The sequence below is a fragment of the Mytilus edulis genome, chromosome 7, assembly GCF_963676685.1.
Source record: "Mytilus edulis chromosome 7, xbMytEdul2.2, whole genome shotgun sequence".
NCBI lineage: Eukaryota > Metazoa > Mollusca > Bivalvia > Mytilida > Mytilidae > Mytilus > Mytilus edulis.
In genome coordinates, this window is record NC_092350.1 from 69,987,388 (window position 1) to 70,005,299 (window position 17,912).

General features: G+C 33.6%; 2 protein-coding genes across 3 annotated transcripts in view; both read left to right on the top strand.

The window, feature by feature from the left end:
* LOC139482085 (uncharacterized) overlaps nt 1–3,187 on the top strand; it is a 35,160-nt gene extending 31,973 nt beyond the window's left edge. For both annotated transcript variants that reach the window (XM_071265736.1, XM_071265737.1), the window contains one exon: nt 712–3,187. In XM_071265736.1, coding sequence (XP_071121837.1) covers nt 712–956 — 245 coding nt within the window. In that variant the 3' untranslated portion in view covers nt 957–3,187. The remainder of the gene's footprint in view (nt 1–711) is intronic.
* A 4,782-nt stretch (nt 3,188–7,969) lies between these two features.
* Nucleotides 7,970–8,410, top strand: LOC139483375 (U7 snRNA-associated Sm-like protein LSm10). The gene has a single exon (XM_071267395.1). The coding sequence runs from the start codon at nt 7,970–7,972 to the stop codon at nt 8,408–8,410; it is 441 nt and encodes a 146-aa protein (XP_071123496.1).
* Nucleotides 8,411–17,912: the final 9,502 nt, after the last annotated feature.

A 17,912-nucleotide genomic window follows, 5' to 3' on the forward strand; every position in this document is an offset into this window, starting at 1 on the left:
AAAAAAGCAAATAGGTTAAAATATTTTTAAAAATAACAAGAATAGAATTTTCAAAAATGGCAACGTTTGCCAAGCGACTGTGGTTTTTTTTTAAGGAAAAACAACGGTCATTGAAGGGGTCAACACGGTAATCTCGAAATGTATAATACATTTTAAATTCTGGTGTGAAAATTTTCTCATAATATATCAAATGTCCAATACATTTTCATGTGAGGTTATTGGGCAATGAAACAAAGTATTAATAGTAAAAATAGACAAATTGCGTGGTGTTTTAAATTTTAGTGCCTTGAGCCGTATCCCCTACGAAGCTATTTAATGTACTTTTACATATAATTCCCCTCAGTTCGATATTTGTTACAATAAAACTTATGTATACTACTTAATTATTTTTAGATAAGTTGAGTATTAAGTCCATCATGAATATTCATGCATTGTCAATAGCTTATTTAAAAAAAAAAGATCGATGTTACTTCATATGAGGCTCAAAACTTCAAAAGGCTCTGTGATAAAAATGTGAAACAATTCTAAAGCCTTAGAAAATAAACGGATGAATTCAGTTAGAGACAATTAACATAAAATGTCACTAAAATTTTCTTTCACACTAAACTGACGGGTTGCCCGATCTGCTACAACCAACGAAAGAAAGATCACTAAAGTTGCAACCACTTTTTATGCAATGATCGGTTATATTAAATGTATATTTTTTTTCAGACATTAAATATATTGATGAAACAACGGATGACGAAAGCAAAGAAGGTGATAAGTTGTTAGGAGGCAATGAAACAGAAGATGACAATGAGGACGTCAAGACACCAAATCAAAATGGCGACATTTCCGTTTCCGGAACACCAGCCGTAACAACCAATGAAACTAGTCCTATGTTGAGTGAAATACAATTGGAGATCGAAAATAATACAGAACCTCCAAAAGAAACAGATGCCCTTGTGGAATCTTGAAAATTGGACCGTAGACTTTTTTGTTTTTTTATTTCACGCAACGGACACTAAACAACTGTACATTGCTTTAGTTCAAAAATCAAACAAGCTAGATGACAATTTAACAATAAGTGCTTTATAGCCTCAAAGGCATTTTCACATAATGTGCAATATTTATTCTTTCCTATGACAAAAGCGAATCAAATGTGTGATAGATCCTATATATATAATTTCATGACAAAAACTTGTGTATATATAGTATTGTATTGACTGTTTCATCAGAGAGAGAGAAAATCTAGAAAAAAAGACTGACGTTTTAATATGTTTCAATCAGTATTTTTGCTTTTATTTCGATATAGGCGTTTTCGTAATACGAACTATTTTTTTGCGGTGTGTTATACTTGTTTGATTGTAAATTTATAATACATGACTTGTGTAAAAGTTAACCTGTTCCTTTGATGTCAAATTAGATTTATTTAATGTTTTTTTATTTATTCAAGTGCTTTTAATGAAATAATGTTTCTGTTCATTATGATAGATGATATAATTAGAGAATTTTTTTCTACAGGAAATTTAGATAAAACAGAATTGTATATTTAGATAATACATAATAAAAATTGGGTGTTGGATGTACTAAAACCGGATATTTGCATGAAATATACATCACTATTATGTAAAGATAATATAAATCGTCAATCTAAAGTAAATAACAAGAAATTATTAAGAAGCGTGCATGAAAATCGAAGACAAAGAGATTTGTCGGAGAGAGAGAGCGAGAGAGAGCACAAGGGAGATAGAGTGAGAGATAGATGGAAAATGAAAGTATGGAAAGTATGGGCATAATCGAGTAGGAATGCACAATGATTGATTGATTAAATTTTGGTGTTAGTGCCACTCTCAGCACTATACTAATTGTCTACAGCATGTCGTTCAGTTTATAGGTTGAACAAGTCGAGAACCGCCGACTTTTGTCAGTTAAATTGTCAATCTTAGTCAATTAAGATTGGAGTCGAACGCACCTGACACGTACGGGTTCGAACTGACAGACTAAAGCGAATTCAAAATGAAAACTACAAGCAATCTATAAGATTGAAAGGGTTAAGTTTAATAGTTACTGATTTATATTTCGTTTATGATGTTTTCTTCTTTTTAATCATTTATATAAATGCATCGTTGAAGAATGATTTTTAGCGTTTCTTCGTAAATGTTTCTACATTGAATGTAGAATTGTTTTTCATTATTTCAGTCTCATGTTGAAGATAGTGTTACGTTTAAGAAGTTGAATTATGAACTTATCATTTCAAATGTGTTTGCATTTTGCTTTGTATTAATAAGCTGCAATCCTCACAACTCGGCCGATTCCGTACCTCATCTAACAAGGAAAGAAGCGGAGTCACCCGAGGATTGCCGATTGAATAAGCTGCAATCGTCACAACTCGGCCGATTCCGTACCTCATCTAACAAGGAGAGAAGCGGAATCACCCGAGAATTGCCGATTGAATAAGCTGCTGTCATTTTTATTTTAAAATATAAAATATTCAAATGTTCATGTGAAGAAATGTCTACGTGTAATAAAGAGGACACTTAAAGTTTTTGACGACTAACAAGCCTAATAAAAGTCCAAAGCTTGTAAGTGGACAACCCATTTGTTTAATTCATAAAATATTTTAAAAGATAATTGTGTTGCTCTCATTAAACTCCATGCTCAACAATTTTTATCAAACGTTCTTCATAAAAAGTATATTCACAGAATATTTTTAGTCTGTAAGAATGCATTGTCGGTTTCCGTCCAAAAAGTCATTAAGGGATGAAAACTGTGTGTGTTGTTTGAATTAATGTTAGAAAAAAATGATATATTTACATGTATATACGCATCTGTATATATTTCATGTATATCGTTGTTTTTTGTGAGTACATGTACACTGTACGGAGGGTCTAGAGGGAGTTACATCATGATTTTAATACATGAACTAAAAATAGGTGAAACAAGTATATTTTTCACGAAAAAAACTCGGACTCATTACATGAAACCCTCTATACAGTATACACGAATCATCCAATGTCTCGACCGGAATTGTTTTATTTTTATTTGTTCATGTACATGTAATAGTATTTGCTTATTTTTTTGACTTAATTATGTTTGAATGATATGAATGTTTTAAACAGTATTTTTATGTGTTCTTTTTATTTTTAAGGTGCAAAAGATGTATGTAAATAAAATGTAAATAAAAATGCTAATTATTTATTCAGAAGATTGACTATTGATTGCATCTGGTTCGGCAGTATCCCATGCTGAGTTATCGGTTTTTGCTCTCTCTCTCTCAATTGAGATTGCTGGTTCGGAGCATGTTTCACCAACAATGTAGGTAGTCTTGAAATTAAAAGGAACAAAACTGTGTTCTTGAATGCAACATCGTTTGTTGTTGTATTTTGAGAGAGGATAGTTTTATGTTTTATGGGGGGGAGGGTTAACTTGTTTTAACTTTTGAATATTTAATGCATAAACTTTTCAAATGAGGAATATTTCATTGTATTGCTCAAGATTTTTCTTTAACAGTCGGATAATGTCGAGTGCATATCCCATCTTATTTCGAACAATATAGTTGTCCTAAAATTAATGCGCGAATTTGAATAATAAGGAATCTTCAGGTGTCTGGTCAGAGAGAAGAGAGAAACAGTAGTAAAGAAGAAAGAAAATGGGATATGTTATGTCTAAATTTTCATTGGAGTGCTCTCCCTTGAATAGTGGACTGATAATTTATACAGATAAGCCAAACACCCAAGAACATTGCGTCATTTTCAATCGATATGTAGAGCAGGATCTGCTTACCCTTCCGGAGCACCTGAGATCACCCCCAGTGTTTGGTGGGGCTCGTGTTGCTTAGTCTTTAGTTTTCAATATTGTGTCTTGTGTGTGTGATTTTCAGGACTACATGTACATGCAAAATAGTCGCATCACGTTCCAAGTTTATTTGGCGATACTTTGAGTTTTAATCAAGTTTATTCGCTGGGCAGAGATATAACTTTTTCTTTATACGTTACTCAGTTTCTGTATAGATATTTTATATACAAATCTGTTAAGATGCATTGTAACACGTACGAGATATTCAGAGCAGCTGTAATTTCCTCAGTGTAACAAGTCTGAATTTCATATTACCAACTGAGCATTGCATGTTGGATAGGTACACGGATTTTTAAAACGTATTCGTTCGTATCAGGTGGATTACTATTTGTGGCTAGGTTTTTAGAAAACACATTTTGCATTCGTCTACTATTGAACGGTGTAATTAAATTAAAATCTTGGTTTTGTTTGTAAACAAAACGGTTAAGTTTGTTTCCTGTTCGTAATTCAATATTATTTGTATCAAGTTATTATTAAATTATAAAAGCATTCTATATCAGATTAACATAATTATTTACACTATTTACCTATACAAATTTGAATACCAGAATTTACCAGTTCTTAAGTCATTCAAGATTTTAATTCAAGTTGGATCCGTCCTGGATCGAAACCAACAACCTCCTGCACAAGAGACACGCACACTATTAAAATTTCATGATTTTTTCAAGATTTTATTCATAACCTCAGACACATACAGGTGTGTAAGAGGACAATATAATTACAAACATAAGATAATACAAAGTGAGGCCGGACAGACAAACACAAATGCATAGTATGTTATAAAATACAATTTTGTTTGAGTATTTCATAATCATACTAGTTTCTTTACGAAAATTGATAAATTCTTTTGAACTTGTACGTTACATACGTATAGACAGTAGAGCAGTAAAATTGTTCTTGCTTCGATTTATTGCATACTAAGTTGGTACGAGACCAGCCCGTCCAATGACATATGTTGAAACCAGTCCATGAATTCGAAGGTTTGACCATAAATTGTTTATCTGATAATGAACTTTTAACAAAAACCTTTTTTTAAACATGATTCTATTTTGGTCAAGTGCTGTCGTTAAGCTTTGAACAGATTATCTTTACAAGTAATGAATTTACCCGGTTGATTAACTTTTGGTGTAAATATGTAATTCTTTTGTTTAGGGGCCAGCTAAAGCCGCCTCCGGTTGCGGGATTTTCTCGCTGTGTTGAAGGCCCTTTGGTGGACTTCGGCTGTTTTCTGCTATGGTCGGGTTATTGTGTCTTTGACGCATTCACGATTTCCATTCTCATTTTTTTTTAACTAAGGGAAAAAATGCCCACAAAATCCTTCTTCGTGAAAACTCAACATAACCGGTGGATGATCCGATGGGGAGAGGGGTCCAGATTGGCACCCCCTTATTTACGATCAGTGCTATTGAATGGGGACATATGGGTGGATCCCCCCTTATTATAAGATACAGATATTTTATTTCCTAATCATAGGGTTCATAACAAGCATGTAATCACATAAAGTAAAAATAAAAAGCCTTTCTCTCCCACTCGAATACACTCACACATACAACTATCGTTCTGATTAAGGATGATTGATTTAACAGTACAACAACTTATTATCCTGGGTTGGAACCCCCTTTTAAAAATGGCTGAATCCGCCCATGTAAAACACAATTTTTAATTTCCGGACATATTTAGCAAGTCAATATACATTACTGTATTAAAATTGATGTTTGTATTTGGCAATGTGTTTGTTTGTATGCAACTTTTTGGTTATTAGACATATTCGAAAACTGGCTGCTAGCGTAGTGGCTGCTAGCGAGTGGCTGTAGCTTGAGCCTGGTTTCGATAATATATATACCAAAGGTTGTCACTGATAAGTCTTTTGTAGACGAAACACGCGTCTGGCGTATTTGCAAAATTTAGTCCTGGTATCTATGATGAGTTTATTTACTTGCAAACGTCAATTTGGAAAGAATCCATGCTAAACCACGTATATATCATTTTATTATTAAATTGATAGGTACCGGATTGTTTGTTATCCAAAAGTTTGTGGTTTTTTTTTCTATCACTGGAAAAGCAGAAAATGTTGGTTAGGGGCAGATTTTCTCCAAGCAGTGTGGGATAATTATTGTGACCCGGTTTTTAGGTACAAAGTAAAGTAAATCTATTTTAAACTCTGCATTGATCTACGATTGAGAGGTTTAAAGCTTGGTTTTGTTTATTTATCAAAACAATAAGGATTGTTTCCTGTTCTTAATACCATATTATGTGTATCAAAAACCAGATTAAGGTAGACTAGCATTCTATTCCAGATTAACATAATTACTTACAATGTTTACCTCTGAAAGAATACACTACGTTTAAAAACTCCATTGATAATTCTTTGTCGTTTGCTTACATCATGTACGGTTGTACCGATATTTATTTCAAGAGGTTGTACTGATTGACCGTCCAGACTCTGCAGTCATGCTTCTGTGATTCCCTATATAATCAACCAAATTTTTTTGGACGAAAGGGATCACCCCCTCTGGATCCGCTATGCGGTCTAAATTTTATCGATTTGTTGAGGCTTATTGGTCTTTTTCTTAATAGTCCAATGAGAAGCAGCAAATTTTAAAATTAGACGATCTGGTATGCCGGATTGCCATAGATGTAAACAACTATAGCGGTCACCGTACAGCCTTCAACAATAAGCAAAATCCAGACTGCGGTAGTTACCATTAAAAGACCACGAAAAGACAAATGTAAACAATTCAAACGAAAAAGGTAACGGCCTGATTCATGTATAGAAACAATAAACGAATTACAATTCAAATCTAAAACACATACAGCAACAAACAACACGCAATAAATTATAGGCACCTACAGAATGTGGTCGGGTTAAATATGTTTGCTTTAGCAAAACATTTTCCCTAACCTCGGACAGTGGTGTAACAAAACATCAACGTTCATGTCTTTGCTTTGAACGCGATGGATCTCATGACAACCCGTACTTCAGACACGCAGGATATCACGAGACCAAATTTAAATCTTTAATCTGATAATGAACTTTCAAAAACGGTACTTTTAAACGCAATGTATTAAGATTATTTCAGACGGGTTTTGTGGTTAAAATTTTGAACGGATTATCTTGCAAAGATTTTATACAATTCAGTAAATATTAATTGGCGTAAATAAATTATTTCTATAGTTCCAAATGAAATAATAATTGCGACCCAATCCTTGTTCGGGTAATTTTTTTAATTTATGTATTTGAAGTCATGACACGTTCTGCAAATCCATAAACAGTACTTATAAAATTAATACAATTTATGTACTATATTTTTTGTTTGTTTGTGTAGTGAACCTCCGACTGAGCGAGACGTTCGTAGGAATTCAAGGTCGTAAAGCACCCGCCCCCGTTGTTGATAAGTTGCGAACTTATGTTCCAAATCAGATGAAACTCATATCCAACACAACAAAAGAAAGATAACTCCAGGAATTTTTACTGTTTTTTCGACTTAATATCTTTATATTTGTATATGATCTGAATGGTAAAATTTTATTATAAAACATTAATTAATAATCTGTTGCAGTTAATTCAATTCCATAACTTTAAAATACTTTTAAGCTGAATGAAATTGGCATCTTTTTCTAAAATCATCAGGTATATAGGGGATCATTCCATAAAACAGCAGCTGTATGTATATTTTTACAGAACATATAAATTTGATGATATAAAAAAGAAGATGTGGTATGATTGCCAATGAGATAACCATCCAAAAAAAGACCAAAATTACACAGACATTAACAACTATAGGTCACCGTACGGCCTTCGACAATGAGCAAAGCCCATACCGCATAGTCAGCTATAATAGGCCCCGATAAGACAATGTAAAACAATTCAAATTCAATTGATGTATAGAATAATAATAAATATCAAAATTGGTGTCAACCTGAACAAGCATCATGCATAATTAACCACAATCAATCCATAAACGTGTGCAGAGACATATATTGTATAATATTATACATTGTATGTCTCTGCTTGTGGTAAGTAATCAAGTGTGTTATGAGGTTCTCCAATATTAGGAGAGAAATACGGATGAACCATAAAATTCAACCATGCCCTTTTCGTTTCTTTCCCTAGACCGTAATAATCCCTAAAATGGCAAGCAATCGACAGAAATTTCTGATTAAAAATTCACTTATTTCTTTGTTAAAAGCGCTTGAAGGAAAAGTGACGACTGTTGAATTACGGAATGAACATACAGTCACAGGAACAATTGATTATGTTGACGGATTTATGTGTGTTTCGATGTCAAATGTTTGCTTCAAAACATTGTCAGGAAAAATGACAAATTTTGAGCAATTTTACATACAAGGACCGAATATAAGATTTGTACAGATACCAGACGAAATTGACATGAAAAAGGCGATTCATTGGGAGGTAAATGAAGAAAGGATAATGCGGCAACGGATGCAGAAAGCAATAAGTGATGCAGTTATAAAAAAGAGACAGAAAAGAGAAAAAGAAATAACGAAAAAAGAAGAAAAAGAACAGAAATTGCTGAAAGAAGCAGTCGATAAAAAAGATGCACCTAACTGATGCGGGACAATATTTTTCAATGGTTTGGACCACTGGATGTGGTACTGTACAGGTTTCCAAGTAATAATGTACAGCACAATCAGGAATTGGAAGAACCATATTTTGTCTATTCAACATCATGTTCAAAGCATGTTCATGTAAGAAACGCAGAAATGATGAGAATAGATGCTGATATATTGAAACTATGTTATTCTAAACATTTTTACACAATCCACTGGATAATTTCAAAGAATTATACATACAGCAGTATAAACTTAACTTGTGAATATTCATGCTACTTTGATTATACATTTTTTACATACATTTACATGTATATAAAAATATACATTTATGCATGTAGGTGTATTGACAATTATACAATCATGACAACCAAGGAGGTATGTTATACATCCTTGTGACAATGTACTAAAAAAAAAGTTCATTGTAGTATTTTGAGTTCAGTATTATAAGCCAAAACAAAAATTGTTAACATGGTTAACCTTCTGAACTTCTGAATGCCATACACAATGCAATCTCAATATACTGACAATAGTTTTTGCTGATACAATGTACTTTCAAAAATGTACATGTATGTTCATTTATTGTTGTGTGTTTGTTTATTTTACATTGGCTATAGATGTATAGGAGAGGGTTGACAATGGTTGAGATTTCACAAAACATGTTTAATCTTGCCACATTTGTGTGCCTGTCTCAAGTCTGGAGCCACTGGCCTTTGTTAGTCTTATATATATGTTTTTAAATTTATTATAATAAGTTCATATATGTTTAGGAGTTACGTGTGATTATAAAAAAGAAGATGTGGTATGATTGCCAATGATGTTCATTTTCACTGAACTAGTACACATTTTTGTTTAGGGGCCAGCTAAAGCTCGCCTCCAGGTGCAGGGTTTTTTTGTTGTGTTGAAGACCCACTGGCGACCTTGAGCTGTTTTCTGCTCTGTGGTCAGGTTGTTGTCTCTTTGACGGTTTGGAAATTCCCCATTACATTTCCAGTCTCAATTTAATACACATTGATGTCAGGCCTAGTGAGTATAAACTGTAGGGCACATGTAGTTGTACAACCAGCAATGCTTTTTGAATGCTTAATAATTTTTATAGATATAATAAAAGAGGGGCGAAAGATACCAGAGGGACAGTCAAACTCATATATATCGAAAATAAACTGACAACCCCATGGTGAAAAAAAAAGACAAACACACAAATAATAGTACACAAGACGCAACATAGAAAACTAAACGAAGCAACACGAAACACTGGGGTGCTCTCAGTGCTCTAAAACGGTAAGAGGATCCTGCTCCACATGTGGCACTTGGCGTGTTGCTCAGATAACCTCTACACAACCACCATCGTCCTATTCCTTTGGAGAAAAAAATGAACATGTACAAACATTGTCAACCAACAATGGATACAACATGTGTATCAATAACAAGAATGTGTCCCTAATACACAAATGCCCCACTTGCATGCACTATTATTTTCTATGTTCGGTGGACCAGAAAATCGGGATTAAAACTGATTTGGCATCAAAACGAGAAAGATCATATCATAGGGAACATGTGTACTAAGTTTCAAGTTGATTTGACACCAACTTCATCAAAAACTACCACGACAAAAGCTTTAACCTGAAGCAGGACAGACAGATGGACAAACGCACAGACCAAAAAAATGATGCCTCGCTACTATTGTAGGTGGAGCATAAAAAGATAAAGAATTAAGAAAGTAAGATCAGTTTGTTGTTTACTATTCTGGTAGTTGGCTAAAGGAACTATGAATGGATTGTTTTTATAATTCTGCTCCAAAAAATAAAAATGAATAAAAACACTCCTTTTGCTTTATTGCAGAGGATCTTTATATGACAATTTATATGAACAAGTGATCATCCTGAACATGTAAATGGACATAGTTCACTACCAATCAGTCAATATATATATATATAATTTTTTCAGGATTTCTTTGATATACTGTACAGTTGCTGCTTACAATACTCTTATTCTCCAAAACAGTACATGCTTAGGGGGTTGACCGTTCAAATGAGGGTGTTTGTAAGGTCTAGGACCTGTCTTTTCGATGAGGGTACTTTTCATTTTTGAGTTGCATAAGTCCTATACATGTAACCTACTATTCCAGTCTGATTAAATCAAACTTCTCAGCGCTCCAGTTATCTAATATGTTGCGGATCAGAAAAGACGTTAATTTTAATCACTTTTCAGACTGCTACTATTCTTCACACTGATGCTTTATACAGGACCATTGAATTTTCAAAGGAGGACCTTTCATTATTTAAAGCAAATTTAAACCCTTATTAAGCAGATTTGTCAATTGTCTTCAGCAACACAATGGGAGACACAAGAGGAGTAGGTACTATTTACTCTTATAGACCCTCTTATGGTACATGTGTAAATATAAAAAAGAAGATGCATGTGGTATGGTTGCCAATGAAATAACTCTCCACAAGAGACAAGATGACACCGAAATTAACAACGCGATTAACAACTTTGTTTTTGACAGGATTTGTATTGTTAAAGTTTGACGATTATTAGTTCGTTATCTTTCTTTTGGCTATGATGATCATCACCCTCCATCAACACAGCAGGTGCCACAAGTGGAGCAGAAACATTTTGCCCTTATTGAACCCAAAAGTGTAGCTGTGATTTTGATTACATTTGTAATGTTTACTATTATTTTTTTTGGATCTTACTTTCTTTAACGGTTTCTAGTGAAACATGTAATCAAGGCCGTAACTAGGCATCTTATTTTAGTGAGGCAAAATAATTGAGCCGAGCAAAGCGAGGCGAAAATTTTTTTTGGAGGGTATGAAATGAATGGTGCAAAATCCTGCATTCTAGGCATTTTTAGAGAGTTTGATAATGTTTTGAATTTGTACACTTTTTATATAAATTTTTCATATTTTAAGACTTTTACTAACACCAAATTTTTAACAACTTTATTTAAATTTATATGTAAGATAATCATCCAAATATCACTGATTTGAGTCTGCTGCCAGAACATAAAACAAACATCGATTCAGTAGAGTTTGCCACATTTTTCTATGGCCGGTTCAGTCAAATCGTTTCAGAATCATGATTTGGTCTGCTGATATCCTTATCGCGATGAACATGGAGCATGGCAAAAACCGCACAATCTCTCGCCACTCATGTATGCTCTTTTCCAAGTTTTCAGTCGTTTCAGGGCAGTCTGTGTTTCTAAAGGTAGCACATTATCATCAATACAATGATCAATGTCTTCTTCCAATTCCTTCTCCATCAGCAATTCGGTAGCAGCTTTTGTTTGCAAAAGGGAATTAAGCTTTCCTGTAAGCACCATCATACAGTCGCAGTTACAAAATATTAAACTCGCTTTTATGCTGACAAAGAGTAGACAAACTAGGGATAGAATGAGATAACATACATGTATATGATTCTATTTATAGAGTAAGTATATATGATATGGGTACAGGGGAATTGGAATGGAGTTTTTGACGTTTACATGTAGTTCCATAATTTCAAATTATTTCTGGAAATAGTTGGTGGTATTTTAGTTCCAGAATCTATAAATTTAGGGGTTAGGGGTTGGATGTGTCCGATTCCGAAACCCCGAATATTAAGAAACGAAATTCCGTAGTCCCGTATATGTAAAGAAAAAATCCTGTGTTAAAGGTTCTACCGTTCCTCAATAATATCAAATTGGAATATGGGATATTTTTTTCAATTTTTAAGGTTAAAGAAACATGGGTAAAAACTAATCCATGCATTCATGTTTCATATTATTTATATTTTATTTATCTGTAAAGAGAAAGATTATAGTTCGTGAAATGAATACGCAGATAGAACTGCCCCCTTCCGAAGACCAGTACTTGATTTGTCAGTCTTCTTATCGTTTTTGGATTGTTCTAATGAAGTTGTATGCAATACTCAGACTCTGTTCACAAAAAAAACTAGTTTACTAGAATTATTCCTTCTTTACCTTCAGTGTCGCTTTTCCTTTTTCTGCAAGAGCCTGTTTTGAACTAAAGATCCATGATGATTATCGTTACTAGGTTAAAGTGTAATCGAGAAACATCACCCGTTGAGATACTGAGTTATATCCAGAAAGAATAGTTTAAAAGGAATGATGACAAGTTATAGCAATTGAGGTTGTGACAGAAAAACAAATGACTATTAATTTATATTTATATATATGTATAAAAATAATAATCAGTGTCGAAATTTTAGTGAGGCAATTGCCTCACTTGCCTCAAGGGTAGTTACGGCCTTGGTAATTTTATATGCATAATTTGATAGCCTATGCTCATAGGAGGAGCCAATGGCCCAAGTAAGTATAACGTATACTTGTCTTATTAAGCTAAGAAACACACCAACACTACAGTCAATACGCAATTACACACAAACACACTCAGTCTCACGTTCATACATTGTCATATTATCTGAATATTCATTCATAACTTATTCATATACATTGTATGCAGCATGTGGAAAATTCTTTCAATAAAATGCTGAAAACTTCCTTTTTATTTATTTATAGGGACGATATGATAGTGTACTAAAAGAGTCGTGAATCGAAAGTCGAAGATTGCTTTTTATATTTTCTTCTAACTATTTGGTAACAACTAAGAAATATATCTGGCAGGGATAATCTCCCTTTGATCTCGGCTATCTAATGAATTTGATTTAACCTGAACAGAAAATTGTATGTGGTATATATGAGCTTGACATATGGTGTGGATGTTTTTCTATCTGTTATTTTGCCTTCTTAATGCCTTTTTTGGGTATTTTTTATCGTTGAATTGATGTCTATTTACAATAACCCCACATTTCTAATTATACATACTTTTTTTGTAAGTATAAAACCCGTTGTACATTATCACTGCAAACTTCATTTCTGGGATCATGTTGTTAAAAAATAATATTTGCATAAGCTTTATAAAGCTTAAATAAACATTTTATTTGTACCACTTGGTAATCGAACAAAAATCTCATAAATCTGTCTTTCCACAATTTGAAATTGTGAAGTTAAAATGATCCCGTTTGAATGGTTTTACACTAGTCATTTTTGGGCCCGCTTTATACACCCTGTATAACCCCGATACAAATGAAACCGGACGTTGACGCGTTCGAATCGAACACATCGTATAACACTGAGTTCAGACAGTAAGAAATTAATACTTTTAAAGAAAATCCAATATCTATTCTTCGGATATTTTGCTCCAATATATTCTTTGCCATAATACTCATTAGTTACTAAAAGGTTTTTCAAATATGAGGAATTTTTATATACAAACATCAAACAACGCACGACGATATCAATGATAAAACGTGCTTGGTATTTTTAAATATTCAAAACTTAATGTTTCTTGTACCTCATAGTTTTTATAACATACATTTTTGAAAAAAGTTAAAATTAACAAACTTATAAAGGTCGTATGTTTGTGTTGTGTCTAGAAACAAAAAAATACACGTTTTAAAGTGTCTTTATTTTCATGTTGTGTACGCTTCGTTGTCATTACATCTTTTTATACTGTACGCTTCGTTGACACAATATTGCGTTTGTCAATGAATTTTGCGTGTATGAAATAATGCTTTGATATGATTATAACCAATATGCATGTTTAAAAAATAAATAATTTACAACCATAACATGCAGACAGCAACCCATAATATCCGTTGTATTGTCGAAACACTCTTGGAGGTATTTTGTACATGTAAAAAAAAATCCTTATGTACATACGAAAGTTGAATTGGTAGAAATACATTAACTCGACAGATGCAAATATGACTAAGCATACATATACACACGTCCGATTTCTAATTTGATAGCATTTTAGAAAAGGTTTACCATACGACAGTCAATGTACGGTTAGGGGTGGGTTAGTTGCCCGCTAACATGTTTAATCCCGCCATATTCTGTATGTGCATGTCTAAAGCCAGGAGCTTGTAATCAGTGGCTATGTTATAGTTATTGACCAAGCAAGTCGGTATATGCCATTTAATCTGCACAGCACGAGATGACCCAATAACCCGAACGACGTAGGAGTTCGGGTTATTGGGTCATCTCGTGCTGTGCAGATTAAACGGCATATACCGATTTGATTGGCCAATAACTGTTTTAACACATGACGCAATCAATTTACGTGAACGTTTTAGAAACGTGGACGTTATTCCGCAATCCACGGATCCTAGGAAAGTTTCTTGTAGGGTAAAGAAAGGGGGAAATACGACTTTGGTAAGTTTTAAATTAATATTTTTTTTATATTTAGACTCATTCTAAAATGGCGATTTAATGGTATATTTTATTTTTTATCGTTACCGTTAAATTTATTTCCAATTTTTATTTAATTGGTGACGATTAAGACTTTGACAAATTGTGTACTTTCAAATCGGTGTACAGTGGCGGATCCAGGGGGAGGGTTCCGGGGGTGGGGGGTGGGGGGGGGGGGTTGGAACCCCCTTATTTTTTTACGATCAATGCATTTGATGGGGGACATATAGTTGGACCCCCCTTTGTCCTGGGTTTGGAACTCCCCTTTTTAAAATTGCTGGATCCAACCCTGGTGTATGAAAAAAAAAAAACATAACTGCAAGGGTTATTGAGTTTAAATTTAGATAACTTGCGTTTGAATTTCTTTCCCTCAATGATATACTTAGAGAAAAAAAGAAACGAGGAAGATGTTATATTACCTAGATTTAAAATGTTAAATAAACAGAAAATACGTTTCTCTTTCAAAACCTTTTACTCCCCGCAACCCCCCTCCCCCATCCCATTTCTTTTTATTTACTGTAAAACTTTTTAAGACACAACCATCTAAATGAAGTCTGATTGAGCTCCAGCTAATCACCCTGTTTTAAAACAAACTTTAAATATGGTCCTCATTAAATTCGATCCAAAAATAGTCCCTTTATAGGAATAGATATTCAAAAAGTCGTTACAAATTCCATTGAGTCTGAGCATAATCCAAATCAGATTTCTTTTATTCGGATATTCTTAGATACATTTCTTTTTTTGGCAGAAATTACCAAAAAATGTTTTAACTTTCTTTCTAACTTTAAAACACTGATTTAGATTTGCGTTGTACACAAAATATAATAAAATAGTTTATGTCCCAGCTTAGATAAAAAAAACATAAAGGAATGAGAAACCTTTCTTTTAACTATTTTGAAACTACAATGTTTGTACGAAGTTCAACTTTGTCGTAATTTGAAGGCAGATGGCGGATTCAGGGGTGGGGGCGAACAGGTCGTTAACCCTTGGATTGGACAAAATATCGTGTTTTAGCTCAAAATCGTTAATATTGTCTTTAGTCTCGATACACTCGATGATATGTTTTTTAAATTGATAGAATAACGCCCCTTTCAAAATCCAGGAACCGCCCCTAAAGGTAAAAATAGATTTGAACTGTGCAGTATATCTGAGGTAGTTAATGCACACCTTTGCTGTGCATTATCCAGATTATAGCACAGTAAGAACAAAGAGATTTTACTCTTGCCATGTGTTAAATATATTTTTGTGTTCACTATTTTGTGCCAAAATTAGGCTGTTAGTTTTCTATTATGATTTGTTTTACATTTGTCATTTCTGTGTGATTTTTTAGCTGACTATGCAGTATGGGCTTTGTTCATTGTTGAAGGACGTACGGGGACCTATAGTTGTTCATTTTTGTGTCGTCTGGTCTCTTGCGAAGAGTTGTTTCAATATCACATATTCTTTTTGATGTAGACGGCAATCAAAAACAATTAATGGATTATAGGCTTTTGGCCTGAATCTCAGAGGCGGGTCCAAGGGGGTTATAGATTACAATAGAGTTACATTAGGGCTAGAGAATATGTGTATACAATGAACATGTAACTTATAGCCGTCAATAGTAATACAGTTTCTTTAATGTAAAAATATAAATATGAAGAGATACTTCCTAATATTAATGGAAATGCTTTCTTCGATTATGTTTTTTTTGTTTGTTTAATTTTTAAGGTATACATATTATGCTTAGTTTCCTCGAACATTACAGTCTTTCTACTGTGATGCCAAAATCTACTTGATTGGTAATTCTGGTACTTTCAGCACCTTAAAGTCTATACCCATCCATATGCATTTCATTCAAATTTTGACTTATTTCGGAGAAGACCAAAAGGACCATATTTATATTTCCCAGTTACATTTGGTGTCATCGGTAAATTATGCAATTGAGCAACGCATCAATCATCAACCTAGCTACCCTTAGACATTTGCTTTGTTTCTTCTATCATGTCTTAATAGTTATCAATAAAAAATTGAAACGTTTCACAGTTGATACTTAACAATTTCTGGACCCACAAAGTAGAAACAGATACTACATGTAGGTCCTGGAAGGAGGCCCTCCGGAATTACGTCAGGGAAGTTTGGACTGCCACTGGATAAAATGAGGTATATTGAATAAGGACGCAAATGTTGCCTTTCAACAGGCCATTTATGGACCTCTCAAACAGTTTTTCAAAGGTTCGTAAAGTACACGAGACATTGGATCGTATATTCCCATTCGTCTTTTGTCGATATTTTATGTATACTTCTTAATATTAGTCAGACCGTACGCGTATGGTCCGACCGTATGAGTATTTTGAAAAAGTACGCATACGGCCCAGACCGTACGCGTACGGTCCAAATACTCATACAGTCTGGAACATATTCAGTGACTAATACTTTAAATACATGATTTACCTCTTAGTTTTAATTCGCTTTGAAATAACTATCAGTTACTACAATTACTCCTTTGTCGATGTTTTATGTATATGGTTTTTGTGCCTTGTACCGACATTTTGAGTTGAGCCAATTGCAACTGTACAGGGTTTTTTATGGGTTTTTTTATAAGTTGTGCTGTTACACCAGTGTCCCAGGTTAAGGAGAGGGTTGGGGGCTCACATGTTTAATCCTGCCGCATTTTTTTCGTGTCGGTCCTACGTCATGGACCAGTATAACATAGGTTATATAGATCTGTCATATTTTTTTCTTTGATAAATAATCACTAAGTTATAAATAAATAACCGTTAGTTTTCTCGTTTTTATTTTTTCACATTTTTTTTTTATATCGGTGTCTTTTATAGCCAACTATATGGTATAGGTTTTCCTCACTGTTAAATGTTGTACATTGGACTATAATAATAGCTTTATTCACCACTTCATTTAAACTTTGGTGGAAAGTTGTATCACTGGCCATCACACCACATATAAAAAGCTTTATATGTAAAAAAAAAAAAAAAACAACAAAAAAACAAAAAACACCACCCATAGATAAATCAGTTGGAATGCCATCTAAGGCATTCGGCAAACTGAGTTCAATGAGCTCCTAAGTCTGCTTTCGTCTATGCGAATTTGGACCAACATCAGAATTTGGAAGAGCCTCAGATTGTGAAAAGGAAGTGATTAATGTTTTAATGACTGTTCTATACTTTTTGTAACTTTATTTCCTCTGGAATATATTTATTAACTGTTCATTTCATCTGGAATTACGTTGAAAGTCCCAATTTTCAATAGAAAC

What these genes read in the sequence shown, in the direction of transcription:
- LOC139483375 (XM_071267395.1), top strand. Translation starts at nt 7,970, where the DNA reads ATGGCAAGCAATCGACAGAAATTTCTGATTAAAAATTCACTTATTTCT.